Source organism: Chionomys nivalis, chromosome 12, assembly GCF_950005125.1.
Source record: "Chionomys nivalis chromosome 12, mChiNiv1.1, whole genome shotgun sequence".
NCBI lineage: Eukaryota > Metazoa > Chordata > Mammalia > Rodentia > Cricetidae > Chionomys > Chionomys nivalis.
The window spans coordinates 5,800,944-5,817,429 of NC_080097.1; the positions used below are offsets into that span (position 1 = coordinate 5,800,944).

The 16,486-nt window shown below is 45.0% G+C and overlaps 1 protein-coding gene across 3 annotated transcripts in view; it reads right to left on the reverse strand.

Moving 5' to 3' along the window:
- The window catches only part of Gpr180 (G protein-coupled receptor 180), a 59,046-nt gene extending 44,839 nt beyond the window's left edge, over positions 1–14,207 (reverse strand). For all 3 annotated transcript variants that reach the window (XR_009058121.1, XR_009058120.1, XM_057786178.1), the window contains exons 1-3: positions 14,011–14,207; positions 11,882–12,040; positions 4,625–4,825 (exon numbers count right to left, since the gene is read on the reverse strand). Coding sequence is in view for 1 of the 3 variants with exons in the window: in XM_057786178.1 (XP_057642161.1) it covers positions 4,625–4,825; positions 11,882–12,040; positions 14,011–14,158 (508 nt within the window). In the remaining 2 variants the exon portion in view is untranslated. The remainder of the gene's footprint in view (positions 1–4,624; positions 4,826–11,881; positions 12,041–14,010) is intronic.
- Between the last annotated feature and the right edge of the window lie 2,279 nt (positions 14,208–16,486).

Consider the following 16,486-nt stretch of genomic DNA (forward strand, 5'->3'; position numbering starts at 1 on the left):
ACTGAGAAATCAAAATAAGGACAAAGGCACTTTATTCCATGGTAAATATAGCTCCCAGAAAAGGATAAGCTTATAAAGAACAAAGAAAAACATCCGATTGGATGAATATATTAAACTAACTAAACTAAGACACTGACTCTTGTTAACTAAATCTTCACTAAGTGAGTCTCACCTTGTCGCCCACACACCCTTTAAGGACTACTCCAGGCCAGCAGATCAGCTCTAAGACTGTCTTCTCTGCAGCTACCAATTTACTTCTGTTTTGCCTCTAGCAGTCACAAGAAAGCAATTTGTGTTGTTCACCCTGGAATTAAAATCTAATTTTAAAACAGGTGGGTAACTAAGTCTTAAAAGTCAGTACACACTAAAGAAAACTCACACGAGCACACAGCAGATGGTGAACACTTAGAAGGAAACGTGCAGATTATAAAGCAAGTCGTAAAGAAGCCTTCAAGAGAGTGAGCAGGGAGACCGGATAGATGGCATCCAGCAGACTTAGCTTCATGTGAGCAACTGGAGAGCAAAAGAGGTAAGAGAAGGAGCAGTAGGGACTCCATCCTGCCCAGCCTGCTTCCTGCCTCCGAGCCCAGCAATTCCACCAAGCGTCTCAAAACCAACCAAGATTCCAAAACTATCTGACGATTTCCAACATGCAAACTGTTGGTGCCGACACAGGGAAGATGTGTGAACCTGGTCAGACCAAAGACTTACAAAGGCGCGCTCTCTCTCTCTTTTCCTTCCTTCCCTCCATTTTTTTTTTTTTTTTTTTAAGGTTTTTTGAGACAGGGTTTCTTCTGTATCCATGGCTGCCCTGGAACTAGCTCGGTAGACCAGGCTGGTCTTAAACTCAGAGATCCGCCTGTCTCTGCCTTCTGAGTCCTGGGATTAAAGATGTGCACCACCACCTGACCTTTTTCTTAAAATACCTAGTATCTTTACTAGCTAGCTACATCACATTTTACTAGAGTTAAGTGGTGGTCCACTTATCTTTAGAACATGTAGGGGAAAAGGGAAAACAGAAAGGCATAAATATGTCTGCTGAAATCTAGAAAATATTGCAAAGACTATGTTATTTCAATTAAAAACTACCTGTCTGCTTTAGGCAACATGCTCTCAAGAGTCTAGGTACTTCAAACAAGAGCAGAAAATATAGTTTATTATCTTTTAACTTTTTATATTTGTTTAGAGAATTCCATGAATAATATGTTTATATCATTTCCGCTCCCTTCCTCCTCTAACTCCTCCCACCTGCCCCTCTCAAACTGATGATTAACCTTTTAAAGAAGTGATTTCAGTATTTCTACCTGAAAAGTCTTATATTCCTACTTACTAGTTTATTAAGTGACATCAGATCTGCCTCCATTGGTTTTGTAAAATTAGATTTACTGCAAATCAGGGATTAATCAAAGTCTAGAATGCATTAGCTGGACCGAAAGAAAAGAAGCAGGCTATAAAATTAAGAGAGAATACCACACAGTATTAATTCTGTGTCGTTTATAGTAGGTTCCTTACCTTCAACCTTTCAGCTAGTAGGGTCAATTCTCAAGAAAAAACAGAAAATCAAATTTTCTTCCACAGAGGATATAATTAGACAAATGAACAGGTTTCTCAAAGAACTGGAGACTGTTCCCTGGAAACAAATTCTATCCCAAGTCTACACAAGAGGAAGGACCCTCGGGAGCTCTGCCGTGAAGCTGACACACCTTCCACAGGATGTGGGACACAGCTCTCTGCAACAGTGGTTCGCACATGAGAAACAACTTCAGAGCTCTGATTCAACGCCTGGCCCACCACCCAAAACAAGTCTGAGTCATGGGAGAAGTGAATTTATTTTTTATTTTATTTTTTTGGTTTGTTAGAAACTGGGTCTTACTATATAGCTCTGGTTGCCCAGGAACTCACTCTGTAGGCCAGGTGTGCCTTGAACTTACAGAGATCTGCCTGCCTTTGCCTCTCAATATTTTACTGTTTGAACACGTAAACTAACAACAAACAGGCTTCTCTAGGTGTATACATCTTCTCCAGATGTATAGCGATGGGTTAAGAAGCACCAGCTTTAACTTCAATATAGATCTCCTCACAAGAGCTTTTATGCATTTTAGTCAATAAAATAATAAACCGTTCAGAAAATAAGCCAACCACAGACTGGTTTTCAATAATTTAAGTTGTCAAAAGAATCCAAGGCACCTCTGGGCTCTTCCGACTGTTAAATAAACAGTCCTTGCTGGCTGGCTCTGCACAGATCTCATAACTGATCACATACTGTTAGGGCATGACCTGGGTAACTTTCCCATTTTAGAATAAGCTTTTGGATACTCAATCAGTCACGAAGCCAGACAAAGGGGGCCAGCAAACCTAGGACTGGCAAATGGATTAGAGTTATTTGTGTAAATTCTAAAGAAAAGCTAGCAGTAACCCTGGGTGCCAGAAAACCACCAAAGGTGTGGGCAAGTTCAGGGAAAGTTGGGGCAAGAATGACTCACTGGCATTTAGAGGCCCAGCACAGCAAATAAGATTACTTTTATGCTGTGGGGTTGAAGTTCAGATGCCAAATTAGGGACAAGAAAAGAAAAGAAAAACCACAACTGAACTAGAAGCCAGGACGAGGAAAACAAGGTCTATCAGGTTTCAGAGAGCTGCAGGTCTGGTATCAGCAGATAGGCAGCAGGGAGAGGGGCCTGTGGCCTCGCAGGGTGTTACTTCCTCATAAGCCCTGAGCAGTCCTAAAATAACTGTCAGGGAAATAACGGAGGCTTGGTTCCCCAAACCACATGAGGGCCATTAGTCCAGACACCTGCCCAATGCTATCCATGGACTTGGGTGTCACTGATGCCATCTTACAGTACTGAGAACAGCCACTGGCATTGGGGCAAGGATTAGACACGACAGTCTGACTTCCAGTCACGTCTATAGCCTACGGTGTCATCAGCCAAAAGGCCTGAGGTAATCTGTACTCAAACTTTCTGAATGGCTGTTATTCCTTTACGGAGTGGGGTTTTCAGTTAGCGCCCCACTGTCACTCTAACACTTGACTGTTCTTCCTCTCACACTCCATGTGACCCCCATCACACACTGTTTTCCTGATATTGGCAAAGTTATACTCAATCATGTCTAATGTGGCCTTACTCTTGTTCAACTGCTTTACAGCAAACAAGGTCCAACAGCAGTTTCTTTATTGACTCGTGAAGGAGTGAACCCTAAACCTTTTCCTTCATGGACGGATTACATAGATGCTCACTCCAGCATGTGAACTGACAAATCTGTCATGTAAGAGCACATTTATCATGTTCACGCTAAGAGCACATTTACCATGTTCATGCCAATCATCTCTATGTGGCCAGAATCTCACTTCAGTAGGATAAGGCACAGTGATCTAAACTCTTAATGAAGACTTGTGGTATTGAATAAATCTGATTCCAGAAAACACCACAGACTTGACCATTATAATGTAAGAACCCAGAGAAGCAAGGTCTGAGCCTGTTCAAACCTAATGGAAGGGAGATTTCTACAAAGTAGTTTAGTTTATACCTCAGTGTGGATTGTTGAGTTCATTAACATTTCTTATAAAAACAATGCCAAACCTAAAAATGAAATTTAAAATGTATAAAGGAAACTAGAAATGATGCAATTCTATTATCTGTATATACAACTACCTGTTAATATTTTATAACATGTTTTCTTTTTTTTTTTTTTTTTTTTTGGTTTTTTCGAGACAGGGTTTCTCTGTGGCTTTGGAGCCTGTCCTGGAACTAGCTCTTGTAGACCAGGCTGGTCTCGAACTCACAGAGATCCGCCTGCCTCTGCCTCCCAAGTGCTGGGATTAAAGGCGTGAGCCACCACCGCCTGGCCACTTGTTTTATTTTCTGTCTTTAAAATACTAAAGTCAAGCTATATAAAATTCAGCACTCTGCTTTTTAAACTTCGGCTGCTTTTCGTTTTTAATACTCCACGACAGTAAAATGAAGACACGCGTGCACAAACCTCTCGTGTATTTAGGGTATATTTATAAAATGAAGACACACGTGCACAACCTCTCGTGTATTTTGGGTATATTTGTAAAATGAAGATATGCGTGCACAACCTCTCGTGTATTTAGGGTATATTTGTAAAATGAAGACACGCGTGCACAAACCTCTCGTGTATTTAGGGTATATTTGTAAAATGAAGACACGCGTGCACAAACCTCTAGTGTATTTAGGGTATATTTGTAAAATGAAGACACACGTGAACAACCTCTCGTGTATTTAGGGTATATTTGTAAAATGAAGATACGCGTGCACAAACCTCTCGTGTATTTTGGGTATATTTGTAAAATGAAGATATGCGTGCACAACCTCTCGTGTATTTAGGGTATATTTGTAAAATGAAGACACGCGTGCACAAACCTCTCGTGTATTTAGGGTATATTTGTAAAATGAAGATACGCGTGCACAACCTCTCGTGTATTTAGGATATATTTGTAAAATGAAGATACGCGTGCACAACCTCTCGTGTATTTAGGATATATTTGTAAAATGAAGACACACGTGCACAACCTCTTGTGTATTTAGGATGGATTTGTAAAATGAAGACACGCGTGCACAAACCTCTTCGTGTATTTAGGATATTCAAACACACATCTTACCAGATTCTCTAGCGCTGAAATGATCAAATGGATTTCCTTCGGCATCCGGGTTTAGTAACACCATTTCAAACGGGATATCCTCCACCTGGGGACTCTCCACGTCATCTCTGCAGGTATACTTGTCTGCATAAAACACATGCCACGTCTGGGGAGCCGGAAGCTGGGACACCGTCAGGTTATGTTCTGTCTGGTTCATGGTCACTTAGAGAGAAAGAAAATAGTACCTTTCAAAGCAATGCTTTCAATGTTTTAGTAATAGAATTAATTTGAGTTTAAAATCTGTTTTTTGCCTCAAAAATTCAAGCCCTGGTGTAATATTAGAATAAAGTATACGGACTATAAAGCAGACTAAAATGATCAATTTAAGCAATGAAATCACTATGAAATTATCAATAACATACCACAAAAGAGAAATAGTTTCACTGAAACTGAATTTTTAATAAATACTTACAAAGTTGTCAGTGGGTTAGTAACATTTAAGAGTCATATTATCCGGTGAAATACAAACCAAACAATCCTTTTAACCACGTCGTCACAGCAGCCGCAGCCGCAGCCACAGCTGTGGAAGCAACTCCCTTAGTTTAAATGTAAAATGGAAGCTTTACCTAGGGAAAAGCCTCATGTCCAAAAAACGATCCTGCTAACAAGGTTTCTTCTAGTTGGTCTTTCTCTTCACAAGGTGTTAGTAGTGAAAGAGACACAGAAACACTGGGCCAGAGGTGCGCACCGGAGTCAGACACAGCAGGACAAACCCGCGAACGCTGGGCACAGAGGTCTGCACCAGAACCTGGCCTCGGTGTTGAGCAGGACAGTTCTATGCCAACTTCATACAGACTAGTTATCTCAAAGGAGGGAACCTCAGTTGAGAAAATACCTCCGTAAGATCTGTAAGAAAGTTTCCTAATTAGTGATTGGTGGGGGAGGGCCCAGCCTCTGGTGTGTGGTGCAATCCTTGGGTTGGTGGTCCAGAGTTCCGTAAGAAAGCAGGCTGAGGAAGCCATGAGGAGCAGTCCAGGAAGCTGCACTCCTCCATGGTCTCTGCATCAGCTCCACACTCCAGGCTCCAGCCCTGTCTGAGCTCCTGACCTGACTTTCCTCAGAGATGAACTGTGATGTGGAAACATCAGCACTAAGACAAACTGAGACAAGTACGCCACCTGAATTCTTGTGTGTACAAAATAAAGGTAAGACCCACAGTAAATAACGGATGCGAAGACCAACTTCTGTGAACCTTCTAGAACGGTATTTGTCACGTATGTAGGACTAACTACATGCCAACCCTGCCAGGCCCACTCCAGCTTTGGTGAGACCTGTCTCCTCAGCTAAGAGGAAATTGACAGCTGGGAACCTGAATCCTTCTCAGCTACACACACACACACACACACACACACACACACACACATTAATTCCAGTGTTTGGGAGGCAGAGATAGGTGGAGCTCTAAGCTCGAGGCCAGCCTAGTCTACAGAGTGAGTTGCAGGAAACCCTGTCTTGAGAGAATCTTGAAAAATCGTGGCTAAGAGTTTGGTCTGTGTTAACTACTCAAAGGCGCTTAGTAAGACTTTATCATGACATCAACACATGGCTCAAATGAGGTTGCTCAAATATGGGCTTGTCTTTACAAAACAGGGGTTGCCATCTTAGCATCTAGACTGTATCACGATGACATGACACAGAACTGTGACGCTGTAGTCCCACTGTGAGACGGCTTCTTTTTTAAATTGTACAGACTCACATAAATGGAGACACTGCACTGCTTCCAAAAGGGACACTGGGTTTGGTTTCTGTCTCACTGTCTTCTGGTAGCAAGTCTCTTGGCAATGCTGTTATTGTGTCTGAGACAAAAGACTACCACATAGCAGGCGTGTTCCATGAGAGTGTAATTAGTATCTCACATATTAACAAATGTGAATCACTGAAGAAGTGTTGAACGGCTGGCTAACTGTCCAATCACTATAAAAAAAAAAAAAAAAAAACGAATACCGCTAACCAGAATGCATAGTGAAACACCAATACCTAAAATGGTTTCTACAGAATACCAAACACACAAAAGGGATCATGTGTGTGAGCTATATAAGACAGCAAGTTATTCTCTATGTAATATTATATTATTCTGACAACAAACTATTTGGCATATGTTAGTTTTTAAGAGAAACTAAATTATACTAATTTTTAGTGTCTTTAAATGTCTTGTGTGCTTGCTTTTAAATAAAATGGACAGTAGTTTCTAGTATATAAAAATGCCTGGACTGGGGCTGGAGAGATGGCTCAGAGGTTAAGAGAACTGACCGCTGTTCCGGAGGTCCTGAGTTCAATTCCCTGCAACCACATGATGGCTCACACCCATCTATAATGAGATCTGGTGCCCAGAACCCTATATACATAATAAATAAATTAAAAAAAAATGCCTGGACTGGAGGCATAGCTTAGTGGCAGTTCACTTAACCTTGCACCAATACCCAATAGCTATACAACACACACACACACACACACACACGAGGAAAGTCTTTTACGCTGGGGATGGAGCGATACCTCAGTGGTTAAGAACACTGCTGCTCCTGCAGAGGCCCGGGGCTCAGTTCCCAGCATCCACCACACAGTGCTCACAGCCACCCTGAGCTCAGTTCCAATACCTGGAACTATTAGCAGCACTCAGCACAGAGAGTTCAGATGGATCTCATTTTCAGTGTGGACCAGAAGTAAGGCTTTACATAAGGGCAGGGCAAAAATAACAAGCTTATTACGGTTGTTATTCTGTAAAAATCACATTACTGCTCTGCAAATGTACTCGTTCCATGGATTATTACGTACGTGGCCCTATCACAGTGTCATGAAATAATGGATGTGCTTTTCTCACTAAGGCTCCTCAGAGCAATACATTGTAAATATGACCATTAGTAATTTAAAAGATTAAACAGATTTTAAGACTAGGATTTTGTTGAAAAGAAAAATGATGAAATTACTAAAACATACACACACACATACACCAGCTGGTTTGTCAACTCAACACAAGTCAGAATCATCTTGAAAAAGGGAGCAAGTCTAGGTTCAGAAATTACCTCCAACAGATAGGCCTGTGTGCAAGTCTGTGGGTACTTTCTTAAGTGATGGCTGAGGGGAGAGGGCCCAGCCCCCGTGGGTGGTGCGCTCCATGAGCAGGTGGTGGGTAGCATCACATAAGAAAGCAAACTGACACTGGGGGAGGGGGTGGCACAGGCCTTTAATCCCAGCACTGGGGAGGCAGAGACAGGAGGATTCTGTGACTTCAAGGCCAGCCTGGTCTACAAGAGCTAGTTCCAGGACAGCTAGGACTGTTACACAGAGAAACCCTGTCCCGAAAAATAATATATATAAATAAAGAAAAAAAGAAAGAGAGAAAGCAAGCAAACTGAGGAAACCACGGGGAGCCAGCCAGCAAGCAGCACTCCTCCAGGGTCTAGCTTCAGCTGCTGCCCTGCTTCAAGTCTGCCATGCCTTCTCCTGAAGATTGACTGTTATCTGTAAGCTGAAGTAAACCCTTTCCTCCCCAAGGAATGGCTGGTCACAGAGCTAATTACAACAGAGAAGCAAATTAGGACACAACATTTTATACAAAATACATAGGTTAAAAAAATACATAAAACTATGTAATACATATGAGCATATATTCTTTAGTACTTTATTTTAGGCCTCCAAACTTAACAGAACCATATCCATTTCCTCTAAAACTGCTATTTTCTGTTATCTTTCTTTTAACTGGTGTGTGTATGGAATGTGTTTGGTGAACTCACATGCCAGAAGATTCCCTGACACGAAACTTGCGGGGTGACATGGGCTCCCAGATGTGGGTGCTGGGACTGAGCTCAGGCCCTCTGCAAAAACAGCAAGTGCTCTTAACCACTGAGCCGTCTCTCCAGCCCCTCCTGCTAGCTTTCATTTCATAATCCCCAAAATATTCCTGTCTTAGAGAACAGGGAGGGAAATTAGGTGCACGACGACAGCAAAGAGAGCAGATTCCACAGGACTCCAGTGCTGCATCCACCTCCACGCTACAAGAATTCCAAGCCAGGAGGTGGGGGTGCACGCCTTTAATTCCAGCAGAAGCAGGTAGATCTCTGAGTTTGAGGCCAGCCTGCTCTACAGAGTGAGTTCAAGGACAGCTAGGGCTGCACAGAGAAACCCTGATCAAAGACTCCCCAAAAGGTAGTAATTGCAGCTGTAGCACTTCAGAGTGGGCAGGTGATGTGGGACGTCCATCTGTACATGTGTTGCTTTTATTGGTGGATGAATAAAGCTATTTCAGCTAATGGGTTAGCAGAGTAAAGCTAGGTGGGAAATCCAAACAGAGATATATAGAGAGTAGGCAGAGCTGGAGAGATGCCATGCAGCTGTCCAAGAAGCAAGATGTGAGGTAACAGGCCAGAAGCCTCATGGTAAATATAAACTATATGATGGAGGAAGATCATTGGTTAAAAAATAAAGAAACTGCTTGGCCCTTCATAGGTTAGAACATAGGTGGGTGGAGTAAACAGAACAGAATGCTGGGAGGAAGAGGAAGTGAGCTCAGATGCCATGCCGCTGCTCCCCAGGGCAGATGCCATGCCGCTGCTCTCCAGGGCAGATGCGATGAAGCAAGCCGCCAGGTCAGACATGCTGAATCTTTCCTGGTAAGACTGGTGCTACACAGATTATTAGAGATGGGTTGATCAGGATATGAGAATTAGTCAGTAAGGGCTAGAGCTAATGGGCCAAGCAGTGTTTAAAAGAATACAGTTTGTGTGTTGTTATTTTGGGGCATGAGCTAGCCAGGCGACCAGGAGCTAGGGCGGCAGGAACACAGCCCGCAGCTCCCACAACAACTATAGAAAGGGGTTGATTTGTAGTTGGAGCTAGCCAGTAAAAGGTCTAAGATGTTGGCCAAACAATTGTAATTGGTACTGAGTGGCTGTGACCCTGTGGGTGGAGAGAAGCCAGTCCAGAGACCAGACAGAGGAAGTCTCCATTTACAGGAGGGCCTAAGCACAGTCCACTCTGCTTGCTTTATGCACAGGTTTCCCCAGGTCACTCGTAGTGATTTCCAGTTGTGGGTTTGCACTCTGGCGATGTAGGAAATGGTGCTTCCGTAAATGGATGTAAGACATGGCACAGTATGGACCATGTGGTGTAAGAAAACCAAGTGACAGTTCTAAAACCCAAGGCTTTAAACAACTGACAAGTTTACAGTGAAACAAGGACAAGTTTCTGTAGCGCCAGATGAAACACCAACTGGCAAACTACCCCTCTTGGTAGTCAAGCATGAGGTGCTGGGCCTGCTCCTCTCCCACCAGCCAAACTCAAGGCTCTGAACCTGCTCCTCTCCCGCTAGACAAGCTCGAGGCTCTGAATCTGCTCCTCTCCCACCAGCCAAGCTCGAGGCTCTGAACCTGCTCCTCTCCCGCTAGCCAGGCTCAAGGCTCTGAACCTGTTCCTCTCCTGCTAGCCAAGCTCGAGGCTCTGAACCTGCTCCTCTCCCGCTAGCCAAACTCAAGGCTCTGAATCTGCTCCTCTCCCACCAGCCAAGCTCGAAGCTCTGAACCTGCTCCTCTCCCGCTAGCCAGGCACGAGGCTGTGGGGCTGCTCCTCTCCAGGCACTTCTAACACACACATTTCACTAAGCACCAGGTCTCACAAGCTGTCATTGTAAACAATAGTCACGGCACTTACTGTAACTGAAATCTCATGGGATGCTGTTTTAGGTTTATTAATTTTAATTACGTATGTGTGGGTTTCTGGAAATGAGAGCGCTGTCTGTGGAGATCAGGAGAGTGAAGTGGAGGAGGAGACAGACATGGCTGCTTCCAGAAACAAGGAGCACTGAAGAGTAGAATGGGAAGTTGGGTGGGGAGCTCGGTTTGAACGTCAGAGGGAATAGAGCAAAGGAGGAGGGCTTCTAGACACATGAAATGCAGAGATGAGCATATGCGGCAGAAAGGAAGGCTGACAGGGATTAACACAGATCTCCAGGTAATCAGAATCTCAGGGCTGACGTAAATGACTGTCAGATCTCCTCAGCACACCTCTGATGTCAGCTAACGACCTAGGAAACAATCATCCCCAGTGGACAACAGTGACCAGGGAACCATTGTCTTCCCTGCTCTCGCTGCTCAGGTGTCCAGACAGCTGAGAGGATATTTAGAACAGGACCATTCTACCTGCCTAGCCAGAAGAAACCCGCACAGCTCAGCGAGAGGAGGATGCTTATAGATACAGGAGACAAAGGGGACAGGATGGCTGCTCTTTTGCTCATGGACGCCACAGTGGTTTGGATAAGAACGGCCCTCCGAGACTCATACACTTGAACACTTGGTCCCCAGCTGAAGGAATTGTTTGGGAAGGATTAGGAGTCTTTGAGGTCTTAGAAGATTTGTGCCATTCCAGTACGTTCTGCCTGCAGCTTGTGGATCAAGAGGTGAGTGCTGGCTGCTACTACTGCTCCCTGCTGCCTGCCTGCCTGCCATCAGGGTTCCTAACCCTCTCAAGCCATAAACCATAAACTCTTTCATATGTTACGCTGGTCAGAGTGTCTCATCACAGCAATGGAAAAGAAACTAAAACAGATTCTTTAACCATGCCTTCCACAACCAGCTAATTTCAGGGCTATACTGGGTAGAATAGCACATGTACTTCACTCCTAAACTACAAAAGCCCCCCTCTGTCTCCCAACAGCCAGCATCCTAATCATGAGACACTGTGGACTCCGGCAGAAACGGCTGAGAGGGATGAGAGAGCAGCCCCCGGGCAAACCCTACGGTTCCTAGTGATGTGGTACAATACACACCGCTGGTCCACCGTACAACTTCGTCTCTCTCGCACGCTGTCAAACACGGACTAAGCTGTATAAAATGGCACACTCGGTGTTCAGTGCAGCGCTGGCAGGTGACAGCTGTTCAATGTCATCTGCTGCATACTACAACCAGGTAAAAATGTGTCTGAATATTAGCATCAACTACATAAACCGCAGAGCATAAGTGAAAACTCCTTCATAAATTATTTGGACATTTAAAAACTTTCTGAATGCTAAAAGGAGAAAAAAAGCATTCTATCCTTTCAACAAAGACATGGTTAACTTTTGAAAAACACAGCTGAAAACATAATAACCAAAATATCATCAGTTATTTGTATGTCGTTACAAATTTATAGACATCTTAGTAAAGACAGACATGCACTACCTGTACTACACGACCACAGGAAAGGGGAGAAAATACATCTAAAGGCCAAAGACAAAGGCCCAGTACTCACCTGTCACCTGGGCCCGGGTGAGCCTCTCACTACAGCTGTACCCAGGGCTGCTCTCCTGCAGCTTGAGCCACTCCTGGCCTTGGAACAGGTAGAGTTTAGCTTCTTTCCCAACGGCCGCCGCTATGTTGTTGATTCTGACACACAGAAGAGCATGGTCACCTTGGCATGAAAACAAAAATTATCAACTACTTCAGTATTTTTGCATCCATGTTCGTGAGTGAGAGTGCTCTGTGATTCTCTTTCCTGGTTGAGTCTCTGTGTGGTTTCGGTATCAGGGTAACTGTAGCCTTATAAAAAGATTTTGGCAATGTTCCTTCTGTTTCTATTATGTGTAACACTTTGAGGAGTATAGGTATTAGCTCTTCTTGAAATATCGAAAGTAGTTGCCTGTAGGGGGATGGGAGGTTGGTAAAGAGGTGAAGCCGTGGACGTCTCAACATTGTACAGTTTCCTATTCTTAAGTTCTTTGGTCACAACTCAATAACTCAATTGGTTAAACCTTTTCAGTACGTTAAAACGTGTACATGAATTAAAGGCGTGCGCCACCACCGCTCGGGAGGCAGAGACAGGCGGATCTCTGTGAGTTCGAGACCAGCCTGGTCTACAAGAGCTAGTTCCAGGACAGACTCCAAAACCACAGAGAAACCCTGTCTCAAAAAACCAAAAAAAAAAAAAAAAAAAAAAAAAAACGTGTACATGAAGAATAAGCCTCTTCCGTGAATGAGTACACGGCATCAAGTTTTACCAAGTGACTCGTGAGTTCCCCTAGCACTTTAAATGGTAGTAGTTCTGTCTCGGCATAAGCTACAGTTCTGTCTCAGCACAGCTTTACCCAGTTACACTGCAACCGACCAAAACGTGGCAAGAACTATGCATAAGAGAATCATATATGTATAATATGTAGGAGAGACCAGCCGTGCACAGGTTATCCCTTCCCCCATCTCTCAGGAGACCCCTGCAACAGCATGTTACACTATCCTGGGAACCCTTCCCCAATGACACCCGGGGTGCTGGATAACCTAGGTTTCATGTTTCCCTCCATGTTCACAAGGTAATGACGATCAGGGTTATGGGTATCTCTGTGGGGCATGAGCTCCCACAGTTCCTTGATGACCAGCACTGGCAGTTCTCAGAGGACTGCCACCAGCAGGTAAGGGACTTAGACTATGACAGAAACACAGCAAAGCTGCTTATTCAGGGGTCTCTTCTTCCTTCATCCAGGAAGGAAAATCAGATTGTGCAAAACTGGTATTTTTTTTAAGTCAGATATTATAAAATCTTCAATTTTTGTGTTTTTAAAGCATCCTTTTACACCATTAGTTCTGCACATTTCCAGGACTTGACAATCCTTCCCAAGCCAATGTAGCTTCTCCTTTCTATCCCATTATCTTTTTCTGAGACTCCCTAAGCTGGTACACTGACAGCCACAGCTGCAACTCGATCAAATAAGCCGAAGAGCCGACCTTCATAAAGGAAATTACTCACTTCAAATGCAGTAGTGTCAAATTCAAAGTGCCAAGAGACACTAAAACTAAGAGAGCAAATAAATTGGAGCAAAACTAATAGGACGAATCGCAAATTCATCAAATAAAAGCGTTATTGCTTTTCCTGGGGGATATCAGGAAGTAAGAATAAAATGCAGCCCTTTCAGACAGGCCAGAGTGTATCAATCACGAAACTTTCTCGACACTTAAACGCATTTCCACCAACTGAACTCTAGGCACATGGTAAATCTATTGCACGGTAGCACGGTAACCAAACAGATCCCAAATCCGTTCCAAGTACGTTTCCTGCAACCGGTGTTACAAACAACCGGAAAGCTCAGGTCCTGGGCTGACATTCACTCGCCACCACAGGGCCCAAATGTACACAGTGAGGCCAAGTGCGGAGCAGGGGGGCCAGCTCTGGGAAGATGCATCGGGACGGTCCCGTTTGCACCGGGGAGCGTCGGGGAAATAGAAACCGCTCTCAGGTGCATTGGGCTTGCGGCCTGGTGAAGGCGCCTGGCCGCGGCGATCCAGGGGAGGCCGGGACGACGTGGCGGGAGGGAGGCGCCGCGGCCGCCGCCTACCGACCCCGGGCCTGCGGGAGACCGCGCGCCTCCAGCCCACGGCCCGCCCCGGACCTACCGTGGAACTCGAAATGGCCGATGCTCTGGCCCTGGGCGTCCCGGGCCGCGGCGCTGCTGAAGCTGCCCCGCAGGGTCTTGGCCTGGCCGCCCTGCAGCCACCAGCAGCTGCACGTAAGGGCTAGCGCCAGCAGCCGCAAGCCGCCCATGCCCGCAGCCCGCTCGCTCGCGCGCCTGGCAACCGCCTGGGGCCTGCAACCCACGTCGGCGGCGGAGAGCGGGGCGGGGCGAGGGGGCGGGAGTCCGAGAGTGACAGCCAATGAGGCACGGGATCGCCGCCACGAGCCGGAGACGATAGCCAATCGTCGGCCGTGGTGGGCGGGACGTGCTGGTCGACCGGTCCCTGCGCTCCCCGGCCGTGCCGCTACTTCGCGCCCGTTTTAAGTGGAGTGCTCTGGGATGCTGTTTGGGGGACACTGCAAACGAGCACCCTAGCAGCTCTTGCGCGCCAGGCCACTGCGCATTTGAGCGCTTGTCATCGACGTCTGAGGCTTTCCCAGGAAAGAACGCACTGTTGCTGCCGGGAAAACGCGCTCGAAGTTAGAAATGTTCTTTTGCTTTTCCTCTCCCGCGCCTAAACCCACTTTAATGCTGCAAGCACACGTCACAGGTCCAAACTGAAAAGACTAATTTCTCTTGCCACTAAGCCGATTTTTCCTTCCATGATTTCTGGGTTCCATCCTGATGGAACTATACCATCACCCACCAGGCCGGACAGCTGAGAATTAAAGATCACGTTCATTGCCGGGCGGTGGTGGCGCACGCCTTTAATCCCAGCACTCGGGAGGCAGAGGCAGGCGGATCTCTGTGAGTTCGAGACCAGCCTGGTCTACAAGAGCTAGTTCCAGGACAGGCTCCAAAACCACAGAGAAACCCTGTCTCGAAAAACCAAAAAAAAAAAAAAAAAAAAAAAAAAAAAAAAAAAAAAAAAAAAAAAAAAAAGATCACATTCATTACATGCCTTTCTTCAGGGGATGGTATGAAGCCGCAGCCACTATACTATCCAGCCGGCAGTTAATTGGCTTGTGGCAACTGACCTCATTCCCATGTTAATTCTTAGCCACACTCCACCTCTGACTTTAAAGTTATAGAATGCTAGAAGCAGAACAAAACCAAACCACCCTTCCCAGCAGCATCGCTTTTAGTCCACAACCTTCGCTCTTTAGAATATGGGTTCAAATGCTTCAAATGTCCCTCTCTCAGTTAAGGCCCATCCTTACCGCCATCCGGTCCACAAACACTCTGAGCCTCTGTGTTGATGAGGTTTGCAAATTCCTTTGGCTGTTACTTCTTAGTTGACAGCTCCTCCTTAGCTTCGCTTTGTTTCTTTATCCCCAACATACCTGAAGAAGACTTTCTCACAACGAGTCTGAGTTGGGTTTCTTGGAAACAGAATAACTCACTCCCAGGCGGGCAGTGGTGGTGCACACCCTTAATCCCAGCATTCCGAGGCAGAGGCAGGCGGATTTCTGTGAGTTCAAGGCCAGTTTGGTCTACAAGAGCTAGTTCCAGGACAGGGTCCAAAGCTACAGAGAAACCCTCTCTCGAACCCTCCCCCCCCCCCAAAAAAAAAGAATACCTCACTCCCCTGTCAGGTCACTTACTACACTAAATGACTTCTGGGTCTTCTGAATTTCTCACTCTATTGTAAAGTTGCAGAAGGTCAGTGAGTATCTTAATGAAAGCAAAAGTAGGGACCAAAAATTATTTTATGAATAAGTGTGTGCAAATTATTTTCATTCAACAAGATATTTTTATAGCATGCTCACAACATACCTCACCATTTAGATAACTCTCTTATCAGCATTTCCAGCACTCCTGGCTTCCCCTGGGGAATAAGGATATTAATATTTTGAGACTTTTTTTTTTTTTTTTTTTTTTGGTTTTTCGAGACAGGGTTTCTCTGTAGCTTTGGTGCCTGTCCCGGAACTAGCTCTTGTAGACCAGGCTGGCCTCGAACTCCCAGAGATCCGCCTGCCTCTGCCTCCTGAGTGCTGGGATTAAAGGCATGCGCCACCACCGCCCAGATATCCTAGTTCTTTTAAATATGAGTAATTTTCATACACCTTAGAAAAACGTCCATAGTCAAGGGTACAGAGCAACATTTTAAGTTCTGACTTCATAATTCCTTGCCAATACCCAACTCCAAAAGGTAGCCTTTGTTAATATTCTCAGGTGGATCTTTTCAGATAAGCCTCTACAAATACACGTGCTATTAAAGTAAATTTGCCTAAAGACTGGTCCCCAGTATTTTGAATTCCTGCCAAGGAACTGCAACTTAGCTTAGTAACTTCAGCTAGTCAACAGGCTCCCAACTGATCAATTATGGCTGTACATAGAAGATGAACTGTTATCAGGTTTCCCTTTGAGAAGGTGCAATTAGATCTATAACCTGTTAAGTCTTTCCTAAATATTACTTTTTTTAAAAAAAGAGAGATTTATTTTCTTGTGTATGGGAATTTTGCTTGCATGATGTT